Here is a 14,429-nt window from a genome sequence, read left to right on the forward strand (position 1 = left end):
TGGCGGAAATGCACCTACAAGGATACCGTTAAACGGCAAAGATGAAGAAGAAGAAGAAGAAGCAGCAGTCTCCGTTATCATGGCTACTCGGCAACGGAACTCGAAAGTCTGGGAGCATTTTGACCAAACAAAAGAAAAGAAGGTCCAATGCAAAACCTGCAAAATGGAACTTGCCTTCCATGGCAGTACAACGGCGATGCACGAGCATCTAAAAAGGAAGCACGTCGTGGCATCCGACGACGAAGTGGTACAGTCGTCTCGGTAAGCTAATTGGCTAGTTAGCTGCTAACATTATTGTAAACAGCAAGCTGCTAATTATTTGTGCCGTCAGTGTTAATCTCGTTAGTATGATGTTAACGCCATAACCGCATTAACGCGGCAAATCCCCGTTAGTCAGTGCCATGCAGCCCTCGCACCGCGTTTTCGTGCTAATGGGGATTTGCCGCGTTAACATCGTATCCGGTTGTTCAGTGATGACGCGACGAATCCTACTTCCGGGTCTAAAGTAGTCTGCGTTTAATATGGCTTTTGTGTTGTTAACATGTTTAATGTTATGTATTTTCTTCTATTTGATCTCAAAAAGCTCCTAAAACAGTCAGTGATCACTGTTGACCTCCCTCGGCTTTTATTACCACTAATCATTTATTTAGGCTCAGTTTTTAAAACCTTAGGATGAAACTACAGCCCAGCCCATGCAGCAGTATATGAATGACTAACCTCATATGTGGATGGATCTCAGTTGTTCTCCTGGCTGAAGTTTGGTCCTTTTACAGCATCCTGCCATGCGATTACATTTGTTCCTGACCACCGACAACACTCACATTAACTTTTATTTAGTGGAAAAAAAAGTTAGCTTGTTTATATTAAGCTAACATAGCTGTGTCGCTAGCGGTCACGTAGCACATCATTATATACCAGCTAGCCCAACTTCAGTAACCCTACAAACGTCACTGCTGTTTAGTTTTCTGTCTTCATTTATGCTGGAAGTGATAGCAGAGCTGTACGTTTTAATTTGTTTCCAAAACCCCGCAGTCAGGACATGCTATATTGTATTTAGATAGAAGCTAGCGAGCTAACTCCCTGCTAACTTCTAACTCCGTTAAATGTCATAAATTCCGTTTTCATGGATGCCTGGATGTTAAACTCAATTGTTACACCTGGTAGAGCAGAACGCTGATCATTTTATTAAAGATGAAAGACTTTAGACAGTTTTTCAACTCTCAGTAATGCCATAGTGATCGTTTGATATATGGACCTGCAGCGGAGTTTAGACCCAGACACGGCTAGTGACGTCAGACTGAACAATCGGATTGACGAGATTAACGCTGAGAGCACTACTTATTATTGCTTATATTAATAGCTGTTAACATTACAGGACTGCTAAAAAAATACGTTCGTCTTCAATGGACGACTTTGTCACCAAGCCAACAACATGTACACCTCGGCAAGCAGATGTCCTGACTGAATCAATCTTGAACATGTTGGTGACGGACATGAGACCCCTGTCTATGGTTGATGATCAAGGTTTCAAAGAGATGATCAAGCAGTTCAACCCACATTACCATGATAACTACCTACCAGGCCGATCCCACTTCACCAAATTGATGGAAAAGAAATATGATGCTACCTTTGAGAAGGTTGGTCTCTCTTTCTCTCCACTCTCTCACACCACAAAACAAAATAGCAATTTGTATTAGAATTTAATACATTTCATGATGAAATAATATAGAGCTTGCTGACTGAGGAACCAATAAATTAATCTTGGTTAAAGCATGTAATGGAAAGTTGTTGTTGTTTTTTTTTTTTTACTGATATGTTGAATGTTTATTGTTTAACATACGTAAGTGTATTTGATGTAACTGAATTATTCAATTGGTAAATTCAAATCTTAATGCATAAACTGACAAGCATTATTAATAATGAAAAAATATACTTTAATATATTTCCCTACCTTGGTGTGTCTTGCCATTTCCTGAGTGAAGATTGGAAGATGAAGAGCTTCATCCTTGATACCAAGCATCTTGAGGAGAGGCATACTGGTGCCAATATAATGACATGGATGGAAGAGGTGCTAACAAAGTTTGACATCTTGCCTGCCAAAATAAAAGCAGTAGTACATGACAGTGGTTCCAATATGGTGGCAGCAATGCGACTTCTTGAAGAAAAACATGGATGGGCCTCTATCCGCTGTGCTGGACACACACTCCAGCTCATAGTCAATACTGCTCTCAAAGAAACCACCATCAGCAGAGCACTAGGTGCTGCTAGGCAGCTAGTGGAGCACTTTAAGAGAAGCGAGCTGGCTAGTACAAGACTAAAAATGAAACAGGAGCAAATGAATGTGAAGAAAAATACACTGATCCAAGATGTCAGTACAAGATGGAATAGTACATTCCACATGATAGAAAGACTCCTCGAACAGCGCTGGCCTCTCACTGCCACTCTTTCAGATCCCGAGGTAACGCCAAGGGGGAAACACTACTTCGACTTGAAGCCAGAGCAGTGGGTGCTGCTTGAAGAACTGAAGCAAGGTTTGGCACCTTTTGAGACTGCTACTGTTTACCTTAGTGGACAGAAGTACACAACGGTTTCAGGTCTTCCACAGGTGGTCAAAGGGCTGACACGGGCTGTACACCAAAGCCAACTGGAGACGAGCTCAGGAAAATCTTTCATTGCCAGTGCAGAAAAAGGCATAACACAGAGATGGGGGAGTATATGTACTTTCTCAGCAGACAAAGAAAACTCTGTTATTCTCGCAGCTGCCTTGGACCCCAGATACAGAAAGTTGACGTTTTTGGCTCCTGAAGATGTCATCAGAGTGCAAGGGACTGTTGAAGTGCTTGCTGTCAAAGAAGCAAATGCTGGGACACATGAGCATGCAAAAGTGCAGACAGCCAATGGTTCAGGTAGAACTGAAAAGACTGCTCTGGACAACCTCCTTGAGTCTGACACAGACAGTCAGGGTGACAATGAGGAAGAAGCATCTAAGGAGGACCAAGATGTCCAAGTTGTGAGAAGTGAAGTTCAGCTGTACTTTAAAGAAGCCACAGTTTCTAAAAAGGATGATCCTCTTAAATGGTGGAGCGAAAATGAGGGACGTTTCCCCACACTATCAAAGCTAGCTAAATCTTTTCTGTGCATTCCTGCAACCTCCACCCCATCGGAGCGGATCTTCTCCACAGCAGGGAACATCTGCTCTCAAAAGAGAGCAAGCCTTTCTGCAGAACATGTAGAAAAGCTAACTTTCCTGGCTATGAACAATAATCTCGTGTAGATTGCTATACTGACTATATAGTCCCAAAGTTCAATATAGTTGTGAGGACTGAGCACAAAATGCTATTTTGTTATATTTGTTTTCGGGTGGCTTCAAACTTGAAATTTCATTAAAAGTTTAATAAACTATCATCTTGTCTTTATTTTTAGTTTCACATACCTTAAACACTTAAAGCTGTAAGCTAATGATAGTTGTATAAGAGCAGATGCATGCTGCTGCAATAATCTGTACGTTTTACGTCCAATGGATGCATAATCTGATTAGTCGACTAATCGCAAGAATAATCGGTGACTAGTCGACTATCAAAATAATCGTTTGTGGCAGCCCTACTTGGAACTCTCTCACAGATGCCACTGCTGAACCATGAACTCTGACCTTAACTGAGGCAAGTGAGCCCTGCAGTTCTTCAGATTGTATTCTAGGTTCATATGTGACCTCCAGGATGAGCCATTAATGTGCTCTTGGAGTAGTTCTAATAGACTGGCTACCAATGTTCCAAGTTTTCTCCATTTCTGAACACCGATCACCGTAGTTCGCTGGAGCCGCAAAATCTTAGAAATTTATTTTTAACCCTTTCCAGACTCATGAATGTCAATCAAAGCAGTTTCTTTAGATGGAATCATGAAGTGTTGCTTTTTAATATCTTTCAGCTGATTTCACTTTGTCAGGCAGGTTCACTAATCAGTCCTGGGTGTGTCTAGTTAAACTCAATTCAGCTTTCAAAAATATGTGATTGATCACAATTAATTCAAGATTTTAGCAGAGGATCGAATTACTTTTTCACACAGAACCAGAAAGGTTTGGATAACTTTTTTTTGAAAACTGAATTTTGTACTTGAGTTGTCTTCTTCTTATAATCAGGTTTGATTGATGATCTGAAACAATTAAGTGTGAGAAATGTGCAAAAACCTAAAAGATCAGAGAGGGCGTAAATACTTGTTCAGGGGACTGTGCTATAAGGTTGTGAGTACAGCAATCTACGGCTGGCCTTCATGTCCTTTCACAAGACCTCCCTTTCAGTTCTGTGTCCTTCAATAGATTTTTCATCCCTGAATGCCTCTGACTGAACTAAATGGCCCATATCCATTTCAGTATCTTCTTTTTTTACTTATTGTGGGAGCCTCCATCTCTGCGTCTGCTGGCTTTTCTCTCGCAGACAAAATGCTGGATAGTTAAATACAATGAAGACGAAGCACCAAGTCTATTGGGGATGTAATCATTATATCAAAGGAACATGATGTTCAAGCATGTTCAAACCAAAACACACATTTCCTTTTTTGTACCAGCAGAGTGATTACTGAGCCTGTGGCATTTTCAAATGTGCTTAAGGAAGAACACCAAACATGATTCCAGCAGCCAAGCTACAAATACTGTTTAATAATGGAAAAAATCATTGTACATTTGGATGCAATTTGTGTTTACAACATCACAATCGAGCAACACAGTTTTTATCTTCCATCTGCTTTATATTATAGTGTTTCAGGCTGCTTCACTCACCACTCAAAAAATATAAGAATCATGAAATCACTGTGTGAAGTATCCCTCACTGTTATAACCATTTTGACATAAAGTCACAAAGAAAGTATTTATATGATTTCTTTATCTAAATATCTGATTAATCTCTGCCATTAAATAACATGATTTAATACATCAAAGTAATGTGTATATTACAAGGCTCCCTCTTGCACTAAAAGATAACAACAATGGAAACAAAAAGGCTAAATACTGAATGTTCTTCCTACTGTGGGTTAGGGTTAGCAGGGATTTGTTTCACTGTCAGCTGATATTATTAATCACTTCATGCCACAATCATCGCATCAAATTGGATGATTAAACCATTTGGATCACTTTACTTTTCATTATCAGCTTGGTTGTCTCTCTTTGTCTCCTTTAGAAGTGAGGAAAGAAAATCTGTTAAGACTGCAATTAAAAGCTGACCTGATCAGACCCTACATACTACGGAAACGTGATTGTAATTCTGCTACATTGTGGGGGATTGTTAAGAATCTTATCTTAGTAATAGTACAGGGAAAAGAAGAACTATGAATTTTAATCAATACTAATGAAAAAGAAAGATTTTTGTAATAACAGTGCTGAATGGAAAGAAAGTAAAAACTTCCCTTGAGAATCCCAGTGCAGAAACAGAACAGCGTATAGCGAGCTCATGCCACAGTTTGCAGCTCATCTTCAAAAAAGGCTTGGAAAAAAAGCATTTTTTCTAAATAATTTCCTGTAACACCATTACAGCAGAGTGGCTTAAACAATTAGCAATAACATAGTGGCTCACAGTTCCAGTAAATTAAGGTCAATCATAATTATCATGCAGGAAGATTAAAATCCTTCTGAATTAATGCAGTTAAGTTTCCAGAGATTTTTTTTCAGCTCTTTTCCCTGTTAGTCATGTGATAACCATCAGTAAAACCAGTTAGCCTGACAGTGAGTTGTTTCATTTTCATTGCAGTGGACAAAAAAAAAATGGATTTAGTATTTTGGGAGAAAGTGAAAGACATAGTGGCCATGTTTGTATTTACTGATCATGAATAAATGAGAATTGATTCCAAATTCAATCATCGCTTAGCTAAAGATTCCTGACAGCTAATAAAAAAATAATAGCTTTTGAAATGTGTAATATATGATTTCCTCCCCTTCCTGGAAAGATGCGTGCAGCCTACAAACTGACTGTAAAGCACCCTAAAACTCAACATTTAATAAATGGAGACTAAAATAACTTTACAAAGTCCAAAATTAGACAGTCCAGTTTCCTTATTTTAGTTTCATTTTTAAGAGTTTAGTATGAAATTAATAAAACTCTCTCTAAAACTCTCTTCTAGCTAGATACGGTTTATCTAATACTGACAATTTAAAAAAAAAAAAAATGTATAGTTAGACGGATTGCAGCATGATGACTGAGTGAGTAGTGAGTGTCAGCCTAGTTTGAATGTAATTATTTGTTTAAAAGGTTTTATTTAGTGTCAGCACTCTATAAAGAAGTGTTTAAACCCCCTATTTAAAGCTATTGAGGAAAGCAAAGGATTACATATCCACAGATGAATGCTTTAACCCTGAAGTGCAGCAAAAGACAAAAAGCCCATGAGCCTTGGCTCAATCACAGCCACAGGCAATGGAGCCCTGTTGTCTTCCATACAGTAGAAAAAGCGTTCAAAGTACAGAAAATTAGAAATGGATTGTGAAACTTGCACAGCACAGAGGCTGCAAGGGAGACCATACTGAGAGTGGACAAGTGTTAGAGCTGGAGTTCCCTTCAAAATGTAACCTTCCACTAGTGCTGAAATGCCAGTGGCATCTTTCTTCCAGGGTTTCCTGTAATCATTGTACAGAGGGGTGCAGGTTAGTGTGATTAGCAGCACACATTTACAGTCAGTACAGTGTACAGAGTACCACTGTGCTCCAGTTGGGAACCTTGGTTTGAGGTATAGATCATTAGAGCTCTGCAGTAAAATAGGCACAGTTTACAATATAGTGCAGTGGCCTAATATTCGATCGTTCACTTGAAGCCTTAAATATTTGCTGCTACCAAATACAACCAAATTTCGGAGCCCCACCCAAAACAATGATATTCAAAATAGTACCTTTAACCCTGCTCCAGATATTCTATATCCAAATATTTTACTACTTATTTATGTTACTATACAAACATCAATTGCTGGATTCGTTTATCATCTATTAGCGTAATTTTGAGGCACTTGAGTAATGCCATCTTGTACGGCTTTTACTTGGTGGTAAGAGGAATTATGTTTTACTTTTACTGCACTGTCATAGCCATGACCTAAAGCTCTCTTTTTAATACATTCTATTTCCCTGCATTGTAAGCATTAAAGTACAGTGATTGTGTGGTTCAACCTACACCTCAATACTGCACCTGAGTACCTCCTGTTTCTAGACAGAGGGAGCTCAAGGTGCTCCTGTTGCTGTGTTAACACTAAGCCTTTTGTATTGATGTGGGGTATGATTACATTAGAATCTTCTTTCTCCACCTCTCTAATGTGTTTGTCAAGCTTGTGAAGCATCAGAAACATGGCCTTGTTCGAAAATCTCAAGAGAGGGAAAGGCACTCAGTCATGAGGTGGCAAGCTCGTCTATGACGTATCGAACTACAGTGTCCTTAGACCATTTTACTGTCACTACTGACTGGCAAAGAACAGGGTCATCTCTTTCAATTTTTTTTCCATGAGTTTATTTCAGAGTTTCATATTTCAGAATAACGTATCAACTCTGTTTGACCAATCTCCCCTTACAGCCTTTAGATCCTTAGAAGTTTAGTTCTGAGCACTTGTTTGTGAGTATTTGCAATTTCACCACTGACCTCAAACTTGGGCAACATCTGTGTAAAACTCCTCAGACACTAATGTCAAAGATCATCACTAGTGATAAGAACAGTGGAAAAGGCCACAGCACCTAAGCCCTAAGGCATGCATCAGGTCAGGACTGTGGCCAGTAGCAAGCTCATCCTTTTTTGACATTCATAGGACTGCGAACAGTAAATACTATCAACTCCGTTTGACTGGAATGTCCTGAGGCATCATAGGAGGAACACTTGGTGCAAAGGATATTAACTATGGCTTGTGCCAGCTTTGCATTGTGTGTCTTTTTCACAGGACACCGAAAAGGCAGTAGACACCAATATAACCATTGCTTACCACTGCATGTCCTACTTGCTAGATTTGGCTCCCTGCAACCTGCATCACTTTGCCTTTAAGCAGCAGAACAAGACTTGCAGATCCAAAAGTAGCAAGAGAGACGAGAGAGGCTTTTCAAGGCAAATTGTGAACACCTTCTATCTTCTATATAAGCAACATTAACTGAAAATACACCATGGTCAAATAAACCAGAAGGCTCCTTTAAAGAATGCGGCATGTGCTTTAAATCATCGGTTGAGTATGTAAATTAACAAGGTTTTACTGCAGGTGGGATTATTATAACTTCTAAGAGACTGATCAATGAACACAGAAAAACTAGAGAACTTATCAAGCTCGACTTCAGTATACTTTACAAATAGTGTTCCTCTGAGCTTGTGACTGCAGAGAATGGCCCCTTTAACACAAACAATGCGTCATAGCTTGCTTTGATTTAGGTGTTTAATACATAATCTGCAGAGGAGCTCAGAGGCTGGAAAAGCTGTCTCTAAGTAGCATTTGACTTTTTCTAGCGAAGTTGATGACAGTAAATAACAAACCAGTGAAGTATAACAAATGAGATGAGTTTCTGTACACATACACAAACAAAGGCGCATGCACACAAACTCATGATTTTAATTAATTCAACCATGACAAAGTAATTCGTCAGAGGAGGGAAGCACAGTTTTAATGCATTTTTAAAGTCAAGAGTTGTTCTTTTGTCTGTTAACTAATTTTAATCCCCTCTTTGCTTAGGCTAACACAAACAAGTAAAAAAAAAATCCATTATAACGGTGACTCTGATTCACACAAATATAATACCTTTTAAAAACAAGCAAGAAATACTAACTGAAGAATCAAATAAAGAAACTAATCATTGTACACTAGGAAATTAAAATCATTATGAGTTGCAGTTCATAGTCTGTGGAGCCAGAAAGGGCCATATTTAGCTGAGCGGGTTGAGTGCTAAGTAGTTAAAAAATGAATAGCATACAAACAAAATGCTGCTGTGCAATTTTACTCATCTAAACTGGAGCACAGTGCAACTGACCACACAGCAACCATTTGTCAGATAATTCCTGAAAACAAAAATCCTCCAAAAGACTTTGTGACCCCAATTAGATGAGTTAAGACATTAGGTCTTAATCTCAGAGGCAGCTGCTTCAACCTGTTTTGCCAACCACCTGTTAGTCACAAGAATCCTAATTATAAAAATTATAAGTTAGTATAAAAGACCATCCAACTGCAGTTGTTGGTGGTGAGGGTGGTTATTTCTCAAAGAAACCTGGCTGTAACCGTATCTATTTTGATCTTTTAACAAGGGTGTGTATGGGTGTTAATTTTGTTAATGACAAAAATGTTTGAAATGTTAAAACTGGAGCCCTTTAAACAACAGATTTTTTTTATATTATTATTAAAACAATTACTTTCTGCCCGGCTGGTGTCACAAAGGCATTCGTTATGCTGAAACTGATAGTACAATGTTTAATTATTCCGTCTATGGGTCACTTCACCAGCACATTTATTTCTTCGCTTCTGGACTGATTCTTATATGTGATAAACTCAACAGTAGTCAAAATCATTTTCTTTCATTTTTCCAGTCTTTGCATTTAATCTTACCTTCTTTACAAGCTTGATCACTTATAAAATCTGCTCTTAGTTTTGAAACATTTGTCTGTGGGGCTGTTATCTGTCTTCCCCTGCATTCCTTATCAGTGGTGTTATTACACTGTTTTCTGCACCGCGAAGGGAAAGAGAAAAGTCAGTGAATTCAAACAGTTTCAAATCACACTGCCGTGCTGCCTAAAAACAGACCATAATTTATCGGCACATTCAGTATGTGAAAAAAAAAACCAAAAAAACCTTTGGACCAGATTGTAATATCATGAAACGATGACATCCAAACAAGGCAGCATCTTTTCTTCTTTTCCCGTTTTTCTATATACAGTTTGTGACACACAAGTAGAGATAGTGAATTTTCACTCTAGTTTATAATTTTTTTTTTAAAGCTTTATTGCGATTTTTAGAGTAAGACGAGTGCAACATTTTGCTGTTGAAGATAGTAAACCAGGGATGAATAAGCTAGGCCAAGGGGTAACATTTGTCACTGAGCTTATGTGTCTTAATCTTTGCTTCGAAATGAGAAGGGAAAATATGTGAAAAGCACGAGACCTGCAAGCAAGTTTGGAAACGTAGAAAGGTCTCTGATGTGAGATGCTTCAAAAGAAACAGCAGGAGAACTAGAGCAAAGTTAGAACACTGTTCAGCGAGACACCTGTGAAGCCTTCGGGGAGTCACCATCAAGAAAGCTCAATTAATCAAAGGTAATACAGCTGCGGTGCAGGTGGAAGACTAAATTAATTCTGGCAATAACCCTACAGCCATCTAACACCCCAACATGATTTCAGCACAGACCTCCAGGAAGTTTTCTCATCTGCTGCTCACACAGTTTACCTCAACAGTATAAACTGGCAAAGCTCTAGTGCACATTTTATGTAAGTCCAGGTAATTCAATGGATGAATGAGAGACTGAGCCAGCTTTCCCCGTGTTCAGGTCAGGATCAATAAGCAGACTGATTGAGTAAGCGCAGATATCTTGGCAGCAGGCAGGATATGGGTATGGGATTGAGTATGGAAGACATCGGCCTTCAAGAAACCAATCAATCTGACTTTTAAGAATCGATGATCCACTCAATGGTAAATGAGGAGCATCTGCCAGTTAAAATAAGTAAGCCTAATATCATAGAACCTCTCTGACTTTATAGCAAATAAATAGAGGACTTACTGATTTAACGGGGCTCTGATTTTTACTTCTACTGGAAAAATGGGGGGTTCTCTAATGCTCATTAAACATGCTACCATTAATCACAGTGTTCTGAATGTTGTGGTATTAAAATAACTGCCGCCAATGTACTGACTTAACGGTCAAAGCAACCATATTATCACAAGTTTATAATGCGTATCACAAGGGGCAGTAAAGATAGATTGGCTGGATAATTTGAGGCTTCTGGTCCCTTAAGGCATTTATAATAAGAATCACAGGAGACAGGCTCAGTTACAAAACAACATACCTATAAATACGTACACAACACAACACACGTCAGGATGTCAGCCACACAACATAAGTATGCTAATTGGATAGTCCATGGACTGTATCCTAATTACATAAAAATGAATGCTGAGATAATGAGACTTTTTTTTTGTCTTTGAAAGGTACGCTGTACTTGTAATTGCTTTCTTGTGTTTTATTTGTCTTTTAACTGTAGTTCATTAAACGTGCAGGAGTGAAAGAATAGAGAATGGCAGCATCTTCTTAGCTTATGCAGGTAATTATTATCCAGGGAGATAGTTTGCCAGGAGTGCCAGCCTATGATTAAGTGAGGAACTGATGAAGTCAACAGAAGTCAACAAAGAGTGCATGAATGTTTCAACGTTTAAGGTTTCTTTTCCTTTTTCTGCCTCACAGTACTAACACGTAATAAGGCCTATTACTCTACGAATTGTTTTGCAAAAAATATCAGCTTCCCACATGGCAGCCAAGCAATTTTAAAGCCATGAAGAGGTGATGAGGTAATTTTGATGTTATAGTGGGCCAAGGTAATTAACTTGGCCAGAGCAAGAATATTCTATTGAAACAACATGTCAAGGAAAAAAATTGGTGAGCTTAATCTAGCACCGATACACTCTGTTGACCTTGCTTTTATAGAGCAGGGCAGTTCATTATAGAAGCAGGGTCGAAGGTGGGTCATTTGCTGCCATATTGACAATGACTGGAACGATTGTTGGGTTGGACATATTTGAACGTAAAGATAGAAGGGAAACGGCATACTCAGTGAACCAGGACTTCAAGGTTAACACTTAAAAAGTGGTATTTCAATGCCTCTCTGGGCTTGATGACGCAGTAAATTCTAGGTCCATAAAAGCCCTCAAGGTGTACTCATTGATGAAAACAGAAACACAACCTTGTCTAATCTTTAGCAGCTCATTAGCAGTGAGTTATCAAATAGAAAAACATGGTGGTTAAAAATGAAGCAGGCAGAAAGGACTGGAGGGGCTGGGAGGAAGACCTCTCTCCAACTTAACAGAGTTCTCTAGCCAATCCTAAGGACTGTGACATCACAGCAAAGTGGAAAAACAAAATACAGACATATAATGACAATACAAACGAAACTTCTTTCAGCTGCTTCCATTTTCGCAGCAGATGGCTCCACATCTTTGATTTGGCAGATTCCCATTTTGCACTCACATACAGAGCCAGTATCTCACACTTATTGTATGTTTCATTGTGTTTACCCTCCTATATCCAAAAAAGCCTTCTACATTTCACACATTGCCTTTCTTGTTTTGCTCAGTTAGCCATCTAGCCTGTACTCCTGAGCACAATGAGTACTGAACAACTGAACCAACAGCACAGTCCTGCCTGTACCTCACAGCTGATAGTGTTTTCACACTTGGATCTTCATGCTGTAATCATCTCTCTCCAAATTTAGACCAGCATGTCTATTATGTTTGGTATGTTTATACCAAACGATCCAGATTCAGTTATTAGGCAGTGAAAGCTACCTGTACAAAACCCTGGAAGTGTACTACTGCTAAAGATAAAACATCCATTATTCAACATTCTGCCGTTTATCACACTTTAAAGTGGTTTTCTACTGTTCCAGTCACCTTAGAAAATTGTATTTAAATCTTAAAACATGCATCTGCTTTCGTGACAGGTGAGGTGTGAATACAGAGAAGAGTGTTGAGTGTCTTCGTTATCTCATATCAAATACAAAAGAAGCATTAACACACATTAACTCTCTCTCTGTATATATACACACACTGTCTGACTCTCCCTTTCACTTTATACATTTATAAATAAGAAAAGGTAATCTGCTCCTTCTGACATTAGCCTGCTACAGTGTGCTTTGTGCTCTTTTTTGACTGCCTATTTATTCTCCATTTATTCATTAATGTTTATGTGCACAACATGAAGCATAGAGTCTAAAGAATAAAGCAAGCTGGGTTCATATATTTCATTTGATGTCACCAAGGTCCCTCTGGAAATGAGTAAGTGGCCTTGTATTGCTTTTAACTTAAACTGTTTATATCTATAGATGCTCTTGGCTCCCCAGGTGTTAGTTGCATTTTAATAGCATGCCCTGATTTTGTGAGATTAGTGGGAGTTTGGAACTTGGAGGAAAAAAAAGCTCTCTTTAATGAAGTTTTTATTAAAATTAATGAATACCATTCCAAAACTAAACTAGATGTCGAAAGATAAAGAGCCATAGAAAGGGAAAAAATGTAGTTTCCTTTCTATGCTCTTGCAAAAATGTCATTTTCCTTAAGTATTTAAAGTTCTTATAGTTACTACCTCAGTTTTGAAATGCAACAATAAACTGTCCACCAGTTTGAGGTGTGTATATTCCAGATGAACTTAAGAGCCAAGAGATTGCCATTGTGTCACGAATCAGAGCACAGGTCAAGATCATTTCCATGGTACTACACAAAACCCAGACACATCCTTTCTGCACTTCTTTGACTTTCAGAAGGCAGGATGTGTCTTTTCATACATGCATTAAAGGAGGGTTTATTAAGAACAGAAGGTCATGGGTCAGAAATGTCAGTGTCTAACAAACAGCATTCCCACTATTGATTTAATCTGCAAACTATGTGATCTAAGTTTCCTGGTCACGCGAACTTTTACTGGCAAGAAAACCGTTAAATTCTTAACACCGAGCTCTTCTTTAATTTTAGATAGAACCACACAAAAGTCTGATAGACCAAGTGTCTCGTCACAGAGGCAGACATTTTTTCATGTGCCCTGGTTTTTGCTATACTTAACAGGTCAAGCTGCAGATGGAGGGGCCAAACCCAAAGCACAGTCTTGCTTCAAATGCCAGGGCTATTACATTTCAGCTACAAAATGGATAAGTAGAACAAATTGCCTCTCATCCAAAGTAATGGTTCATAATTATTTGCTCAGAAAAGAAGGGCTCTGGGTGCAGAAAAAAGGCATTGGGTGGCTTTCCTATGTGCCTGGCAAGTGGACCATTGATGTGTATAGATGCAATCTCACTGGATAGAGGTGAAAGCAACTGTGCAATAACAAGTTTTTTCTGGCTCAATTTAAATCAAACTTTAAGAAAGTTTATATGGAGTTTCTAATAAAAAAGATCACACACACCATTCTTTACTATTTCTTATCTGGTAGACTGTGCAAGGAGCAGAGTCAACCCAGAGCTTTCGGTCTTTATGAAGAGGCTCAGGAAGGTATTCCCAGTAGGCCTCACTGAGTCATTGCAAAAAGCACTTTAAAGTTTGCGGTCAGTTATGTTCAAATGTCCTCAAGCTGCTGTCTTTCCTTTGCCACATTGCTTACGGACATTTAGCAACTAAACCAAAAGAGCTTGTTGCTAAAATGTGAATAAGGACTCAATTGCAAGCCAACCATTGGGTTATCCAGGATCACCAAAACAAAACTTCAACTAGGCAGCAATACAGAAGGATTTCAATCTTATTGTAAAAAGAAAAGGTAT

General features: G+C 38.7%; 2 protein-coding genes across 4 annotated transcripts in view; one reads left to right on the forward strand and one right to left on the reverse strand.

Moving 5' to 3' along the window:
* The window catches only part of alk (ALK receptor tyrosine kinase), a 454,675-nt gene that overhangs the window by 246,967 nt on the left and 193,279 nt on the right, over positions 1 to 14,429 (reverse strand). The gene's annotated exons all lie outside the window — the stretch shown is intronic.
* Positions 149 to 3,360, forward strand: LOC146551956 (E3 SUMO-protein ligase ZBED1-like). Its single transcript, XM_085258190.1, has 3 exons — positions 149 to 261; positions 1,376 to 1,638; positions 1,902 to 3,360. The coding sequence occupies exons 1-3, from the start codon at positions 164 to 166 to the stop codon at positions 3,272 to 3,274; spliced, it is 1,734 nt and encodes a 577-aa protein (XP_085114316.1). The 5' UTR covers positions 149 to 163; the 3' UTR covers positions 3,275 to 3,360.

The sequence above is a fragment of the Mchenga conophoros genome, linkage group LG19, assembly GCF_057382185.1.
Source record: "Mchenga conophoros isolate Kocher_MC1m ecotype Shallow Benthic linkage group LG19, M_conophoros_male_GT1.1, whole genome shotgun sequence".
Classification (NCBI taxonomy): Eukaryota; Metazoa; Chordata; class Actinopteri; order Cichliformes; family Cichlidae; genus Mchenga; species Mchenga conophoros.

Excerpts from the sequence above, each read along its gene's own strand:
- LOC146551956 (XM_085258190.1), top strand. The coding sequence starts at position 164 with ATGGAACTTGCCTTCCATGGCAGTACAACGGCGATGCACGAGCATCTA. Across the intron at positions 262-1,375 it reads GAAGTGGTACAGTCGTCTCG|GACTGCTAAAAAAATACGTT; the intron begins GTAAGCTAATTG and ends TTAACATTACAG. Across the intron at positions 1,639-1,901 it reads TGATGCTACCTTTGAGAAGG|TGACAAGCATTATTAATAAT; the intron begins TTGGTCTCTCTT and ends TAATGCATAAAC.